The 18487-nt window shown below is 36.4% G+C and overlaps 1 protein-coding gene across 2 annotated transcripts in view; it reads left to right on the plus strand.

Moving 5' to 3' along the window:
* The first annotated feature begins 5403 nt into the window (after positions 1–5403).
* Positions 5404–18487, plus strand: part of LOC138705143 (transcription elongation factor SPT5-like) — a 136047-nt gene continuing 122963 nt past the window's right edge. The window contains exons 1-2 of one of the 2 annotated variants that reach the window (XM_069833804.1): positions 5404–5576; positions 17646–17876. In XM_069833804.1, the coding sequence (XP_069689905.1) occupies positions 5496–5576; positions 17646–17876 (312 nt within the window). In that variant the 5' untranslated portion in view covers positions 5404–5495. The remainder of the gene's footprint in view (positions 5577–17645; positions 17877–18487) is intronic. The other variant, XM_069833803.1, reaches the window with a different exon arrangement.

Raw genomic sequence — 18487 nt, forward strand, 5'->3', positions numbered from 1 at the left:
AAAAGTGATCGACGGAAGTCCCAAAGTGGCTTAAAGCTCCTATTCTGTCGTTGCTCACGCTCTGACTATTGGCTATAAACCTCATACTCATATACAGAATGTACCACAAGTAATGTCATTAATTTCTGGGGGTTATTCTTTAAGATATTTCAAACAAAAAAGTTTAATACAATTTTGATCGTTTTTGCTTCCTTTCCGAGATAAAAATTGTTTTATATGAAATATTTCATAGCGTGTTTGGGAAAGCCATTGATTTAATTTTCAATATGTTCAGTCAGTTTAAGAGAGCACTATATTATGATAATAAATGATTGAATGAGTTTTAGTTTTTGTTCTTTAAATATGTGGAAATTTTATCTGAACAAATGTAAATTTCCTTCTGAAAGGGAATCTTAAAATGTTACATTTGTTCGGATCAAATTTCTACACATTTAAAGGACAAAAATAAAATACTTTCAATCATCTATTATCATAATACACTGCTTTCTTCAATTAGCCGTGCATATTAGGAATTAAATCAATGACTTTCCCAAAACATGCCATGAAATATTTAATGTAAAATGTGTTTTTTTATCTATGGAAGGAAGCAAAAACGAGCAAAATTGTATTAAACTTTTTTCGCTTCAAATTTCTCAAAGAAATTAATGACATTACTTACCGTTCACTCTATATAAAGAAAGAATAATAGAGAAATGAAGATTTTTCCCCCCTAATGCCGTCATTTTAGCATATGATATATACAGTCAGATCAGATTGTGTTGCATGAGTATGGAAGTAGGCAGGATGGCTGAAGATGGTGTACAACGAAATGAGCTCTGTGTCTGGCGCCAAACGTTACCCAACATTTTGCTTTTAGTGGGTTGGGGGAAGCCCGCTAGTAAAAAAAAAACTCAATTAAGCAACTTACTAAATCAGGAATCGACCTCGGATCCGCTAGTTCACAGTCAAACATGTTGACTCCTAGAAACTTCGTTGCATAATATTGTGTAACATCCATTTGTATATGACGTTACATATCCTAAATAAGACAGTATCGATCGCAGATCGTCAGCGTTGGATGTTGCATAGAGTTGGGCAACACGATTCCTTTTAGGAGGCTATTTCAACGATTCAGTCATACATTAGGAATTGAATCTAACGATTCTTTCACAACCGTCCCAGTCTGTGATTTCAGGGATTCATTTCAATCGTGAACTAACGACTCGCATCACTCTTCGCTTTGCAAATCAAGAGTACATAGAACCAAAACGTCCTACATTATTCGCAAAGCCGCATAGGCGATAGAGTAAGCGCGGGAAGGATAGAAAATGATAGTCCCTAATGAGAGTCGTGACATTTGACTTTTTTTTTATTTTGGCTGGATCCAGTTATCATGATCTCCATTAAGCTATAAATTTGTCCAAGACAGTGTTTCTTAATTTCCGATATTATAATTTCGTCGGCTTACAAGAAAAACACATTAAGTTAAGTAAAAAATATTACTTCTGAGGAAAAGGCGTATGTAATGTACGTGTATAAAATTCGAGTTGGAAAACGAAATACGTATAAAGAGAAACGACTTACAATAATATTTCGAGAATTCAGTTTTATCAAGAACTTTCGAACTCCTTTTTCTCAGAAGTAATATTTTTTACTTGTGTTTAGCTTGTAAACCGACGATTAATAAACTCAACTTTACTATCAAGTACATTTCTTGCATTACGTCTCAAATTTATACTCGAATCCACACTTTGTGAAGTCAAAATTTCGATAGGAAAGCTGAAAAGGTACAAGTTCCCATGTATCGATCAAATTTCAGCAGAATTAATACAAGAGAGTGGAAGCTCATTATCTAGCGAAATTTATAAGCTTGTACTTGCTATTTCGGAAAAGGAAATTGTACCAAAACAATGGAAGGAGTCCATAATTATTGTAGGCCTACTTGTCTTTAAGAAGGGGGAAAAAGACTAACTGTAGTAACTTTCGAGGAATATCACTTTTGTTGACATCGTACAAAATTCTGTCCGATATTCTTTTGAGAACATTAATTCCATATGTAGGTGAAATTACTGGGGGTCATCAATGTAGTTTTAGACGTAATAGATTAACTATTGACAAGATTTTTTTTGTTCGACAGATATTGGAGAAAATGGGACTATAAGCGTACAGACCTGCATCAGTTATTCATAGATTTCAACAAGGCATATGACTCGGTTAAAAGGGAAGTATTATATGATATTCTTATTGAATTTCGTATTACCAAGAAACTAGTTCGATTAACTAAAATGTGTCTTAGTGAAACTTGCAGCAGAGTCCATATAGGCCAGTTTCTGTCGGATACTTTTCCAATTCACTGCGAGCTAAAAGAAGAAGATGCACTATCACTTTTACTTTTTAACTTTGCTCTAGAATATGCCATTAGGTAAGTCCAGCATAACAGAGAGGGTTTGGAATTGAACGGTTATATCAGCTGCATGTCTATGCGGATTATGTGAATATGTTAGGAGAAAATCCACAAACTAAGTATTAGGGAAAACACGGGAATTTTACTTGAAGCAAGTAAAGAGATAAGTTTGAAGTAAATCCCGAAAAGACAAAGTATATGATTATGTCTCGTGACCAGAACATTGTACGAAATAAAAATATAAAAATCGGAAATTTATCCTTTGAAGAGGTGAAAAAATTCAAATATCTTGGATTAACAGTAACAAATATAAATGACACTCAGGGGGGCATTAAACGCAGATTAAATGTGGGAAATACCTGTTATTATTAGGTTGTGAAGCTTTTGTCATCCACTTTGCCCTAAAAAAAAATCTGAAAGTTAGAATTTATAAAACAGTTATATTACCGGTTGTTCTGTATGGTTGTGAAACTTGGATCCTCACTTTGAGGGAGGAGCAGAGGCTAAGGTTGTTTGAGAATAAGGTGCTTAGGAAAATATCTAGGGCTAAGAGGGGTGAAGTTACAGGAGAATGGAGAAAGCTACACAACGCAGAACTGAACGCATTATATTTTTCACCTAACATAATTAGGAACATTAAATCCAGACGTTTAAGATAGGCAGGACATGTAGCACGCACGGGCGAATCCAGAAATGCATATAGAATGTTAGTTGGGAGGCCGGAGGAAGAGAGACCTTTGGGGAGGTCGAGACGTAGATAGGAGGATAATATTACAATGTATTTGAGGAAGGTAGGATATGATGGTAAGGAATGAATTAATCTTGCTCAGGATAGGGACCTATGGCAGGCTTATGAGGTTTATGTGAAGGCGGAAATGAAGCTCCGAGTTCCTTAAAATACATAAGTAAGTAAGTAAGTAAATAAGTACGTCTCAATTTAACTACGCAAATTCCAGGCACGTACTCATTATTTTTCATACTAAACTAACAAGTAGTCCAGTGCTTTGTTTCCACTCTCAGTCCCTTTCCTTCATAAATACAGCATTTGGCAGAAGGGTTAGGAACCGTATGTCCTTTCCCTCTTCGCCCTCTGGGGCAGTTGGCACAGTTCGGAAATGACCACTGCCAGGTTATCTCAAGGAAGTAAATTTAATAGAATCGTATTGCATATTATTACGAGACCATGCCGATTCTTTTCGTTTCGTATGATTCTTTTGAACGACGATTCGTTCATACTACGAATCGATTCTTACGATTCTTTATTATTAGTCGTTTGAATAAACGATTCGAAAATTTTCTTTTCAGCAAGTATCATGTTTTATTTTCGCATAGACTTAATCATAGCCATAAGATAGATGTGGCTTAGCATAATAAAATTATTACATTATTACACTTCTCTAAACTGTAACAATTAGTCTATATTGCTAACTTAACGTTAACACCTATAAAACAGAAATTCTGACATTTTTGTGGCAGAACTAACTAGCTTATATTTGAACCAGACAAAAAGTGTTGAAGAAAGTCTAATATAAGTGACATATGTCTGTAGTATTGCAGTTACCTGTACCATTTCTTTACGGACGCAAATATAATTTTACTGCATACAAATAAGGAAACATTAAACAACGCAGTTACAGAAAATTAACGACGACCTTAACTTACTACTGACATGGACGCGAAGTTATGTACTATTCAATCTCAACCCTGAAAACATGCAATCAATCATTATGAGACATAATCGTTTGTTAAGCACTATATATAAGAACACTGTATACCTATAATATTTGACGGCTTTCAGATTCTCTATAGGCCTGCTAGTGGAGCAGTTAAAAATCTAGGAATTGCTAAGTGGATAAAAATCTTGGTATTGCAAATTACACAGACTTGCAAAAAAATATTTTAATTTATTCCCACACAAATCGGCTATAAAAGTCTTAATGTCAACATAAAAACTATTATTATAAACACTCGTTACAGCCTACCGAATTTTTATTATTGTGACACTCTATTTACTGACTTAAGTGTTAATCACACAGAGTCAGCGTGTTCATAACGTGTTTGTTTCGTCTGCAATATTCGTCGATCTGATCTTATGACACCGTCCCTGAAAATATTAATATGGTTTCGATTGAGTGAACAAAGAACTTACCATTCCTTACCCCCTACCGCTGTTGATAAAGCGTCGAAAAATAACCTACTAAAAAAAATACTTACCCCCCTACCCCCGTTTAATATACTGAATACATCCTCGCCAAGGTATTAATCTATTAATCTTCTCAGTTGGCTTTCTGACGTTCATAACTTCACCCGATCCCAACAATGCCCTCTCGTAACAAGTTTATTTGTTCCTTCACACTACTCTACACTACACTATAATCTTTATCTGGTCTACGACATCCTGCCTAGCACTCGCGTTACGGAATGCGCGCTGGTTCGAGTCCTCATGTGAAAAGACATTTTCTCGTGAAATTTCGGTTATTGTACGGGATCGGTGCCCACCCAGCATCGTGATGCACTTGGGAAGCTACGATAGTTAGCGAAATCCGGTTACGAAAGCCAGCTATAACAGCTGGGGGACCATCGTGCTAACCACACGATACCTCCATTCTGGTCGCGTAATCGTCCACCTCTGCTTCGGCATGGGGCTGTGAGGCCAGCAGCCGGCTGGTCGGTCTGGGCCCTTAAAAGACTGTAGCACCACAGATTACCTCCCTCCCCTCCCCGATCTGAGATTCCTGGGAGCTGTCAAGATTTAAAAAGAAATTGAAAAATCTATCTATTAAACAATCAAACTATCAACTATCAACCTACCAGACGAATGACTGAATGAATAAATAAACAAACAAATAAATAAATAAATAAATAAATAAATTCTGTTCCAACACTTTACCAACAATCAAATGCAAGTGTCACGTGTTGTGTTCCCTCTCCCACAAGCTATTTCTTTCGCGCCCCGACTAGTCATTGGATCAGCCAGCTCTGACGCCAGCAGAAGACTTGTTTTGATAGGCCTGGGCATACTCTGTATGTGATCTGTGCAGACTCTCTACAGATTCCACGGGCGAACCGTAATGTTGTGTTATGTGTGAAAGAGAACCCAAAGAATCTCAGTATGTCCGTCTCGGAAAGCAGTGACATTTCTGATATCGAAAGCGAAAGAGGGAGCTATAAACGTGCAAATAGTGATGCCGAGGTATTTTTATAAACGTCTTTATTAATAATGTACTATGATTTGCTTTTCTGTTACATTATGTTCTGATGCAATTGCGCTTCTGCGAATAATAGATTCTACAATATACAGTTCGAAAGTAACAATTAATTATTACTTCTGTTAGCATGTTATATTCTGCTGGAACTTTTCAAATATTAAAGGTTTTTAAGCATAACGGCATCATTCAGGCTTTAAGAATAAGTAATAATGAAGTTACCAAATAATATACAATTTTCATAAAATGGCGATGATAATATTTTGTAGACATTTTGAATTGTGGAACAGTGTGTAATTTACGCTTTAATAATTTCAGGAGGTGTAATAGTAGGTACAGATTGCAAAAAAAAACACCATTCGCTTCCTTTCGAGTGTTTTAATTGGTTATTTTACGACGCTTTATCGACTGCTATGATTGTCTAGCGTCTGAATGAAATTAAGGTGATAATGCCAGTGAAATGAGTCCAGGGTCCAGCGCCGAAAGTTACGCAGCATCTGCTCTTAGTGGGTTGAGAGTAAACCCTCAACCAGGTAACTTGCCCCAACCAGGATTTGAACCCGGGCCCACTCGTTTCACGGTCAGACATGCTAATTCCGAGTGTTGGTACACCTCTAGTATTTATGGTACTGATTTCCATTGGTATTGTAACTGAAGTCGTATAATGTCTTAAGAAAACAAGCGCTCAACTTATCAGAATTAAGGGCTAGGTAGGTACTTGCAACATAGATTCAACGAGTTTTATTTTTCTTCAGTTTTCGGAATTTACTGTTCCTATCACATTCATTGACATAAGAAATCCATTATAGACCTATTTGTGGTGTCAGCAACAAGTAACACTCCGAGCGTCTCAATATTACCGGTACAAATTTAGACGCGACTGCTTAAGGGTTAGTTCATCCGACAATAAGTGAACTTTTTCACTGGTGGGAAAATAATTATTGATGAATAGTAAGTAGTTTCCTAGTACCCGGTACTCGTTACATAGGTCGTTTTTGTGTTTACATAGCGGCTCCTTTCTGAAAAGAGTTTTAATAGTTTGTTACTAGATGTGATTCTGGTCATTTTGTAATATATTTTTGGTCCAGGGAAAATATGCATCTTTTATGATTATACAACAATGGACGACTTAACAGCTTATGTAACGATCAAATGAGTTATGATATACATTTTTATTATAAAAACCTATCGAACAGGTATTTCTGGTGATTTTAGAAGTGAAAATCGTTTAATTTGTAAGGGTTTCTTTTGTGGGGTTGGAGTTGTAAATGTAAGGATTTTACAGTATTTGGAGGAAGACAAATTGTTGGAAAATGTAGTAAATTACATGAAATGAGAGGTGCGTCGTAATGAAGGTGAATGCGTAGTGCTTTCTAGTGAAAAAAAGTAAACGTAGGAATATCCTACACATAATTGTATTAACAGAATAAGCACTAAAAATAGTAAAACAGAACAAATAATAACGAAATGGACACAGTTTTTGTAATTTGATCTCGTTTTTTATATCCACCATTACATCAGTACCTAAGCTTATTGACGTTTCACTAAAAAAAATTACCGGCCTTTCCCAGCGCTAGACAATTTTGAATATATGCAAGGTAGGCTATATCAAAAAGCCTAAACTAACTAACTTAACCTGTCACTGATTCATATATGCAAGACACAGGCTACCAAAAGTCTAAATTCACCTAACTTAGCCTATCACAGATTCCTATATAAAAGGCATATGAAAAGCCTAAAGTAATCAAACGTTAGGTTATGTTGTTAAGACAGAAGAAAAAGCTGAAATAAGTTGAAAGTGTACAGCTAACAAGCAAACATTCTGATGGGGGCAAATAAAAAAGTTAATTTTTTTTCTTCCATCATGTTAATAATGTCAAAATAAGTGCTTATACAAATTTTGTCCACTCGACCGCAATTACGAGGCAGCCCAGAAAGTGATTTTCCCTGGGACTGTTTACAGAAAAAAAAAACAATTTCATGGAAAGATTTATCGAAACAGATACAGCAATTGTTGCGCTATTTGTCAACATATCCCCCACTGTAATTGAGACATTGTCATACCGTGGGATAAATTTTTGTATCCTTGGTGTTGCAGAAGTCACCCGCCTGGGATCGGAACCATCATTTGCCAGCCGTCTGCACCTCTCTGTCGATCCCATGATATAACAAAGGTCTCAATTCCGGTGGGGAATATGTTGAAAAATAGCTCAACAATTGTTGTGTCTGTTACAATAAATTTTTCCAATGAAACTGTGTTTTCTTTCTGTTAACTGCCCATGGCGAATTATTTTTACGGCCCTTGTAATTACGGTCGAGTGGCCAAAATTTGTATAGGCACTTATTTTGACAGTATTAACATGGTGTTGTCGGCCTGGTTGACGCAGTTGGTATAGCGGTGGCCTTCTATGCACGAGGTTGCTGGTTCGATCCCGGGCCAGATCGATGGCATTTAAGTGTTCTTAAATGCGACAGGTTTATGTCAGTAGATTTACGGGCATGTAAAATAACTGCGGGACAAAATTCCGGCACACCGGCGACGCTGATAACCTCGGCAGTTGCGAGCGTCGTTAAATAAAACAACAACATTAACATGGTGAAAGGAAAAAAATTAACTTTTTTTATCTGCGCCCATCAAAATGTTTGCTGTAAGCGGAATACAAAGGGAAGTATACCTATTCACTAGTTTAGCCACAAAAGTATCCTGATTCTATAGGCCTACAGTGTCGATGTCGGTAATTTTGTGAGAATATTTTCACTGCAATATTTTCAACCATACGAGGGTATCTCTTTTCACTTGATACCTCTCCTCTGACCTGTCCGGCTCGGGAGGCCCCGCTATTATGTACACTATCGAACGATTATGAACAGAAATTATGTGAAGTGCGTAACATACGAAATTAATAAAAAAAAAAGAACAATGTAACAGTATAATCTAAAACAGAATACAAAGCACGAACTAGGTATACTTTATGAAAGTAACACTACCACTATTGTCACTTTATTCATTATCGGTACTGGTTTCAGTATCAATGTCATCGTCTGCTGCAGCATCACTTCCTTCATCCTCTACTGCACAATCACTTCGATCATATATTGCCAGAGGTAACAATTGAAAATGTAATGCGTATATTATGCGGGGATTTTTTTCCCTACGTATTGCTGCCAAAAACTGGGATGATACATCATGCGATGGCGTCTATTACGCGAATAAATATGGTAATACGTAGGTTGCTTTATAAGTCTGGAACCAGTGTAGGCCTATTCGAGCAGAAGTCTGAAACTGTATATATTTCGATAAACTGCTGAAGAATAATATATAATTCCCTTATTTCCGCTACATCTTTGTGCACATTAACACTGCTCCAGACCACACATATTACTACAAGTGTGTCCGAAACAGCAACATGGCACGAGACAGTACGGCTTCGTGACTTACAGGTATTAATGCATAGGGACAGAAGTATACAGGCTGTTTCATAATTCCTATTACAAACGTCTAGAGGTTGTAGAGGGGACTAAGTAGATAAAGTTTTGATTAGGAACCCAAGTCTGGAAATGTATCGTTTCGATGCAAAATAAGTTTGAAGATCGAATCGATTTTACATCTCCCACTTCACTAGAGATAATGAAGATCTTCCTCCGATTCTACAGAAGTCTCATAAACTAGGTTCTTCATGTGGTCCCAAAGGAAAAAGGCGACCGTGGTGGCCTAGTAGTTGGATCACCTCGACCTATCCACCTTTTCCCGAATGTTTGGTGAAGGTGTTCGCGGACGGCAAGTGAAAAGTGCACGGGTGCGCCATCATATTGGAACCACATTTGCTGACGTAGTGCCAGTGGCAAATCTTCACATAACTTTACCAATACCTCTTACAGGAAAGTCAAGTACGTGAGACCCGTTAGGCGGTACGTGGAACCACTTTTATAGTTCACACTGGCAAGAGCTCATTGTCTGTAGTGAAGTGGGAGATTTGAAATCGATTCGATCTTCAAACTTATTTTGCATCGAAACGATACATTTCCGGACATGGGTTCCTAATCAAAACTTTATCTACTTAGTCCCCTCTACAACCCCTAGAAGTTTGTAATAGGAATTATGAAACACACTGTAGGTAGGAAGGAATACCGGTAGGCGTGGAAGTAGAAGACAGGTAATTTTATTGTTGTATCATGCACTAGGTCTACCCTAGGTGATACTGCATCGAGTCCTCACAGCTTACAGTTGAGTTATATACATACAATCTACGACATGGGACCCAAAGCTTTACTTCTCTCCCAAGAGATAACATGCTCGGCCAGGTTTGAACCCACAACCCACGGCATGGTAACCGCTAGACTACAGAGAACAATTTTTTTTCATAATAAATAATAAATATTCAAAAAGAAGATCTAGCTTCCCAAAGAGCTAAGTACCAAAAACAAGTTTCTGAGATATTGATGAAAAGCACACTGCCAAATAAATGCATATCGAGCTACCTTCAACACCATCTTTCAAATGAATGTGTCACGTACAATTGAACTACAACAAAGCCCATTTAGTATGATAATATCATATTTTGCTCATAGAATGTACCACTCCAATTTTTGACAGTAATACGTAGGGAAAAAAAATCCCCTCATGTACATTTCATTCACAATTCAACTGATAGCGTGTACATGTCTCATATTATCATTTACAGGGGAAAATACACTACTGGTAGATGAGAGGGCAAACGGCTTATAGCTGGGAACCTTGATCTAAAGTTAGTGAATTGCAAGTCGGGAACCAATGGAGGCATGGGATGCTTACCCTGCCTGCCATTTTAAACATCATTCTTTCTTTCTTCGTCCCCTTTCATTCATTCGGCTCATTCGGCCCCTCATGTACGCATTACATTTTCAATTGTTACCTATGGCAATATACGATCGAAGTGATTGTGCAGTAGAGGATGAAGGAAGTGATGCTGTAGCAAAGGATGGCATTGATACTGAAACCAGTATAGGTACTGATAGTGAATAAAGTAAGAATAGTGATAGTGTTACTTTCATAAAATACACCTAGTTCTTGCTTTGTATTCTGTTTTAGATTATACTATGTTACATTGTTTTTTTATTAATTTCGTTTGTTACGCACTTCACATTATTTCTGCTCGTAATCGTTCGATAGTGTACCTAATAGCAGGGCCTCCCGAGCCGGACAGGTCAGAGGATAGGTATCAGGTGAAAAGAGACACCCTGGTAAGGTATCTTCATTGAAAATATTCTCACAAAATTACCAAAATCGACACTGTAGTTCTATAGAAGCAGGAAACTTTTTGTGGCTAAACTAGAGAATAGGTATACTTCACTTCGTATTCCGCTTACAAGCAAACATTTTGATCTTGTATAAATTTTGGCCACTCGACCACAATTATGAGGGCCGTAAAAAATTAAGTTCGCCAGGGACCGGAAACAGAAAGAACACACAATTTCACTGGAAAAATTTATTGGAACAGACATAGCAATTGCTGAGCTATTTTTCAATACATTCCCCGCCGGAATTGAGACTTTTGTCATAACATGAGATCGACAGAGAGGCGCAGAAGGCTGTCAAACACTGGTTCCGATCTCAGGTGGCTGACTTCTATGACACAAGGATAAAAAAAATTAGTCCTTAGCCCGTTTGGAAAGGAGGTAGGTGGAAAAGGAATGAGTTACGGTACCTGCATTGAAAATATTCTCACAGAATTACTGAAATCGACACTGTATAGAATCAGGAAACTTTTTGTTTGGCTAAACTAGCGAATAGATACTTCCTTTCTTATTCTGCTTATACACTTCCAAATTTTTGTTGTTTCGACTGCTCAACAGCTCAGAAAAAAAAACTATAGTTTTAAAGATACACTGAAGACTGCATTCACTAACTACGATCCAGGAGGAAACATATTAATTAATTTCCTAGATGGCTAAACAGAAACTGGCGACATTGATCACTAAAGTGAAATAAAAGAATAGAATTTCGAAGAAAATATTCTGAACTTTTATGACCAGTGCATTTCATATTTCGAACTGCGGAAGGAGAGTTTTGAGAGTGCTCAGTGGTTTTGTTGAATTCAAATAGGTTTCGTTTTTTGAATGGCACTGGAAAAGGATCTAGACCAGGCGTCTCAAGGCCAACGCATAAAAGTTGTTACAGAGAGCAGATGTAGATAGCGTAGTCAGCAGAAGAGATGAGGGCAGTACCCGAAGGTAGCCGATCGCTGATTCATATTACAAGCATGAGCAAGCTTAAGTTGTAACTGTCGCGGGAGAAATGCCACAAAGCTGCACTTTTGAGTTGTACTGTCACAATAGACGGTTATTTTCGGAAGGAATAAAATTTCTTAAGTAGTTTGCAATAATAATAGTAATAATGATAATAAATTTATTTTCTAATGATATATCAATGAGTAAAAATAAGACATGTGAAGCATGAAGAACAATACATGTTACGTAATTATTTAAGCACAAGGAACTGGCCACCCTACCCCATTATCTCCTGGCCTAGTTGTCTTTAAGTGGCGCCTTGTTGGTATCACTTGTGAGGTTCAGACCTGTCTTCGGACAGTTGACTAAACAACAACAATACTTCATTTCTAGTAAATGGTTTTTGGTATCTCTTTTTTTTTACGTTTACACTATATTTAATGAAATAAAATGAAATTAAATAATAATAAAATTACAATTAAACTTGTTAGTTGTTAAAGTACGTATTTTTATGATACGTCAATATTAATATATTAATTACAATAATAGTTAAATAATATAGTTCGTGATGTTTTCAATAATTAAAAATAACCAAAACATCTTAGAAATTCACAAACAATCTTAAATATGGTCTCAAATTCTTTTCTCAAGCCCTTCAGTACTTCATTATATTTGTTACGCTGGTCTTGATTCAAATTAGGTAACAATTTTATATTAATAAAGTGGTAAAAGTTACCCACTGAAACTTGCGACTCCCACAATTTCGCTTTCCCTATGTAAGCTTTTATTTCTTCATACATTTGCGGTAATAAGGACATCCTTTCCTCGGAGATGGACACAACATCATAGCGGTTGCAGATGTTTATTCAAACGTCGCGGTCAATGACGTCATCCGGAGATACACGAACTGCTCCCGCATCTTGTTCCACTTTTACATAAAAAAAATAGAGAGAGGAGGAAGTGCTCCGAGGAGGCCCTATTGAGACGTCTGGTCTAGACATTAGCTGAGTTTATGAAGTCATATATTTCTAATCCCGATGCTTTCATCTACAATGACAAACTTTTTAATGAGGCCATAGTCGTGAAATTTGTGCTTTAAAAAAATCAAAGAAAGTTGGAAGAAAAATATGAGAGACCCGAACAGAGTTCTGGAAGTTGTATTTCAATTGAATTGAATTGAATTTACGGAAGGGGGCACTATGGCCCAGCACTGCGACCTGTTAAGGTCTATTGCGCTAACCTTCAAGCTAGGCACATTCCCAAACCCACACTGGCTGACTACACTAAGGTTTACTGCATACCCAGGTGTCGAGCAGGCAACCCTGCTCATCCCTAGGCCAGTCCCCTCCATGAATCGTGAGTTGGTGATCGGAGAAAGCAATGGAATGATGACGAAATGGAGAAATGGTAATGGAATGATGTAAATGCCTAATGTAGGGAAAAACGGAAGAACCCCGAGAAAAACCCCAACTGCAACCTTATCCACCATAAGTGTCACTATGGATTTTTCAATGAAAAATCCCAGACCTGACCGGGACTCGAACCCGGGCCACCTGCGTGCATCGCCAATTGGTGATGAGATCAGAGGTCTGACCGCTGGAAGGTGTAAATCTATGGGTTTATGTTTTCAACAATTTAAAAGAAAGTGAAACGAAATTTAACAATTTTGAGGAAGTTTTAGAATCTATGTACTACATCTCAGAACTCCTGCACTTGTGGAGGATGTTATATTTCATCAAAATCATTTGTAAGTACACCTGAAAGAAATAGACTCCAAATAAATAAGGTTGTCTTCTTTTTTTATTATTATTTATTTTTTTTTTTTTGGCTCTTGTGTGTTATTTATTGGTTTGAATTAAGTTACTTACTGTATGTAGTAAACCGTCCTTGTAAATTTTATGTTATATTATTGGCTAAGACCACACCATACACGAGCCTGGCTCTTATAGTAGTGGCTAGAAACATTTTTGTTTTATAATTTTAATTTGTACTCACTAGGTAGCTACTAGCTAGTTAAATAAAAAAAAATAGCACTGCTTCAAATTAAAGTCAAATCAGAGTTTTCCTGCGTGGATTTCTATGATTTTATCAAAGAAAACACTTATTTTCTAAAACAAGTAAGCTTCCCGTACATTCTTGCCAGAAGTATGAGAATGACTGATGAATGACATGATTGATATTGTATGTTTAAATCAATTAATCAGATTATCCTATCTGTTTATAATTATAGGATATTAATGTTATCAGAGTAGAAGTATGATATATTTAGTTTCACTGTTAATTTTTAATGTAGTTAGTGGGGTTTAAAGAGGGCGCTACTATGGCTATTTGCGCCCTTATCTAAAATCCTTCACGAAACAGAAACACAATACAATAATCAGAATGCTTATAAGAACTAAAAGTGTTTTCATGGTTAAAACGAGGTTTTTTTAATGTATTGGCAGTGCTTGAGGTAGGGTGTGATGTGGTGGGATGGCATCCCAATTCCTTTTGAAATGGCTTATAACCATCCCGTTATTTCTTAGCACTTAGGGCCTTTCTTCCTCAGAATGGACCAATGCTTTAAAAATGTAAAGCAATATTTCGGCGATTCGCGCATTACACGGCAGAACTCTAAACACAACCCGCTGCCATCATCCAGACTGTAGTGAGCTTGAAACACTTGGACACGTCCTTGGACAATGCCCTAAAGGCGAGCTGCTGATCAATGCTAGACATCATTGTGTACGACATGCTTTGGCGACATCGTTAAAAACTTAAAATTGGGAGATTCATGAGGAAGTACATTGTGTATCATCAGATGGTTCTTTTAGACAGCAAGACATTAACGGACGTTTAAAACGGGCTTCTGTTGTTGACCCTACTATCCGTTTCGAAAGGAACCTAAATCAAGCCACCGAAGTTGATATTGAGAAGAAGTCTATTTATGAATCTTATCTGCCTTATCTTTCTCAAAAGTACAACGTCCCTCTTAAACAATGGTCTGTCATGGGCTTGCTGTTTGACAGTAGAGGTTCTATTACAAAATTCACATGAAATTATCTTAAGGAACTTCACATTTCTTTTGATTATGTAATGTCTATTCTTATAAATATTATCAAAGATTCTCTTCTAATATTACATCATAATCTCTACGGTATTTCAATTAATCCACTTATATATTTACCTTCAACATTTAACTTTCTTTTTTCTTTAATGTCTATTTTTTTATTAGGTTATTTTACGATGCTTTATCAACATCTTAGGTTATTTAGCGTCTGAATGAGATGAAGGCGATAATGCCAGTGAAATGAGTCCGGGGTCCAGCACCTAAAGTTACCGAGCATTTGTTCATATTGGGTTGAGGGAAAAACCCGGAAAAAACCTCAACCAGATAACTTGCCCCGGCCGGGAATAGAACCCGGGCCACCTGGTTTCGCGGCCAGACGCGCTAGCCGTTACTCCACAGGTGTGGACTCTTTAATGTTTCAAATCACATTATATTGTACATATTTATTGTATTCAGAACTCTTGTGGTCACTCAAATTCCTTGAACTGATATCTTTAACGAATAAATGAAAATCCATACGCATGGTATTTAAACTACCGGTACTGTAATATGTTTGTAGGTCTAGATGAAACACAGACTGTATACCACAACTTATGTCAATAAATTAAAAGGGGGAAACCATCCAGGTTATTTTTTCATTCCACCTCAAACATTGTGTATTGGTACAATATAATAGATAGCTTTCTTTAATGCAAATAATATCCCAAATTTTTGGTAAAACAAGTGTTCTTATTTTTATATCCAGAATTATGGAAACCCTAATTATGAACATTATACAGTTTTTCAAGTGCTTGCAGTGTTATCACATCACGATTATTAGTCTGCTAAATAAATTGGGTTGCCTTCCAACTTTAATGAATAGTGAGGGTCTTTCTTCCCATTTTTCGACTTGTTAATAATATCCTATTCCATGCATAAAGTTGACAAAAGTAGGCTTTGGCGCTTTTGGCGTGTGTTTTGTTACTGTTACAGCATCAGAATTATTGTTAAGGCCATAAAAATTTCGCCAGTGCATTGTAGTCTATATGTTTTTTGTCACCTGTAAAATTGATCTTGAAATTTTTGTTCGAGATATATGTATTACTTAGAAATTCGAACTGTCTCCAGTGACTAGAAATCGAACCTAGAGTAATTTCCAGTTTTAGTTTTCCTGGAAAGGGTTTCCCCATCATGTTCCTCTTTCTTTGGACACAACTTTAACTTTTTTGTAATAAAAAAATGATATTGACAACCTGTCATCCTTAAATGTTTACACTGCCCCTATCCTTCACAATCATTGTTGTGATAGGCAGGGACGAACCAAGAATTGTATGGGCTCACAGCAAAAGTAATAATTGAGTCGATTTTGCTGAACACATTCAGATTTGTATTTGTTTTGCAGTACAGTATTTTCAAGAATTGTGTTCGATGACAATTTTTTGTAAATATCTTATTTACTCCATGTTGAATCTTTCGTACACTACTTTTAACACTTGAATATAAATAATTGATTAATAATGGCGATCTTACTCGTGTTAATTATGTAAGCATGTGTGGCTTACAGCTGTTTCGGTGCTACTTGACACCATCCTCAGAGAATCCTCAGAGGATGAGGATGGTGTCAAGTAGCACCGAAACAGCTGTAAGTCACACATGCTTACATAATTAACACGAGTAAGATCGCTATTTAATCAATTATCCTTATATACTATTTTGGTCACACAGTAAAACTTCATTTATGAATTTTATGGAGATGTGAAGAAGAAAACGTACTGGTAGGCTATGAGAGAAAAGCGTACAGTATAACTGAAATGATATATTTTAATTTAATAATATCTGAAATAGCATTTGAAGCCTATATGGAGAGAACAAAGTAATTTACGAGTAATTCAGTAAAATTTTTACAGGAGATATTTAGAACTTCACAGTCAAGTCATCTTGAGTCTATAATACAGTACTCAAATTTATAAAACAAATTCTTGTAGAATGTAAGATTATATTTTGTAGTAAATATTGGCTGCTTGGAACCAAAGCTAGCTGATACATTACTTTTCTAACTCCAGTTCAAAATATTTTACGTAATTGACTTACCTTGTACTTCTGTGTGATCTTCATTTAATACCGTAACAAGTAATTACGTTATTTTATAAAAAGTCAAATTATTTTTACTGATTGTTCCTAAGGAATAAATCATGCCCTCAAATTGTGATAATAATTGTTCCATGATTTGTTCAAGTACGGTACTACATCGTGTATTACAAAATGTTTCACTGTTTCTAAAGCAGTGTCATTAAAGGATACGAGATTGTTAAAGAAAGCATGGGCAGCTTCGAATTGCCACGAATTTGAAAGTGAGTCGCATCTTAACAATGAACATTTACTGTATTTTCGCGTTCTTAAATTTTTGTGGCAAACCTAATTTCGGGGAAAATTGGTTTAGTATGTATAAATGATGTTTCATATCTTCTGGGGTTTAAAATACGATTGTGTAAGCGTAAAAAAAAACAAACAAAAACGTAGGCTATAAGCGAAATGAATTAACGTAGAAAGTATAGTGATTTTGCGGATTTGAGAAGAAAACATATATATGTAAATTTAATGTAAAACACATGAAAACAGTTTTACTGTAATTTAGTTCGTTGATGTAGATTGAATTAGCATGATACAGTCATGTGTGATATACTCTGTGATTATGCCTGATAGTAAAATATATGCAGTAATTTGTCTTCATAATGCATTTGCTGCTGCCACGATGGTGTTGGTTATGGTGATACCGTACTGTTGCTTTTAACTTTACAGTCATTTTCCCATGCATTTACAGGAAGTGAAATCCAACGATGACCGGAAATCCAATTCTGGAGATTCTGATTCCTTACCTCACGAAGAAGACAGAGCATCATCCTCTGAACAAGAATTGGTAGTTGAGGAAAAATATGGGTCTGGATCTGGTAGTGAAAGTGAAAGAGACGATGAAATAGAGGAAGAAAAATCAAGTGAAGATGAGTCTGAGGAGGAAACAGAGAGAGAAAATTCTAGTTCCGAGAATGATGATGTAAGTGTGTGTATTTCAAACAAATAGGTTGTAGTAATAATCAGTTGGTAGAAAAGTCTGGACTGATAGGTCTCACTTCTGGCTCTCTCCTTACATTGGAGTTTTTACATGATTGACTTTGTTATGCCATAGGAACAGTGACACCAACAGAATACTTCCTAACTTCGTAAATATAAAATGTAGTACATTACTGTAATTGTCAAAAGTTCTGCAACTCTTGACTAAATGCCATTTGCTTACGAGCTTCTGTCTCTACCATTTTCTGGAATCTGTGGAGTGTTTCTTCTTCATTATTGTATTTATGTTGTTACAGCAATGAAAGAGAATGAGCATACTAAGATCAGAATACAGTGAGCATACTGAGAACAGAATACTTAGTGCTGTGGAAGTATCGATGAAAGAAAGTGAGAAAAAGTGTGTATAAACAAGTCAGGGGTGAAAAAATTATAGAATAAGCACAGAAGATGGTGACAAGGAGAGAGGAAAGTTAGTGAAGTCAGGCGGATATGGAAACAAAGAACTAAAGTAAATAAGATATAATAGTAGACAATGAAGAAATGAGCCATTCAGAGCAGAAGTGGTGTAAGTCAAAAATGGGTAATGAGGGTTAA

Source organism: Periplaneta americana, chromosome 8 (genome assembly GCF_040183065.1).
Source record: "Periplaneta americana isolate PAMFEO1 chromosome 8, P.americana_PAMFEO1_priV1, whole genome shotgun sequence".
Lineage (NCBI taxonomy): Eukaryota > Metazoa > Arthropoda > Insecta > Blattodea > Blattidae > Periplaneta > Periplaneta americana.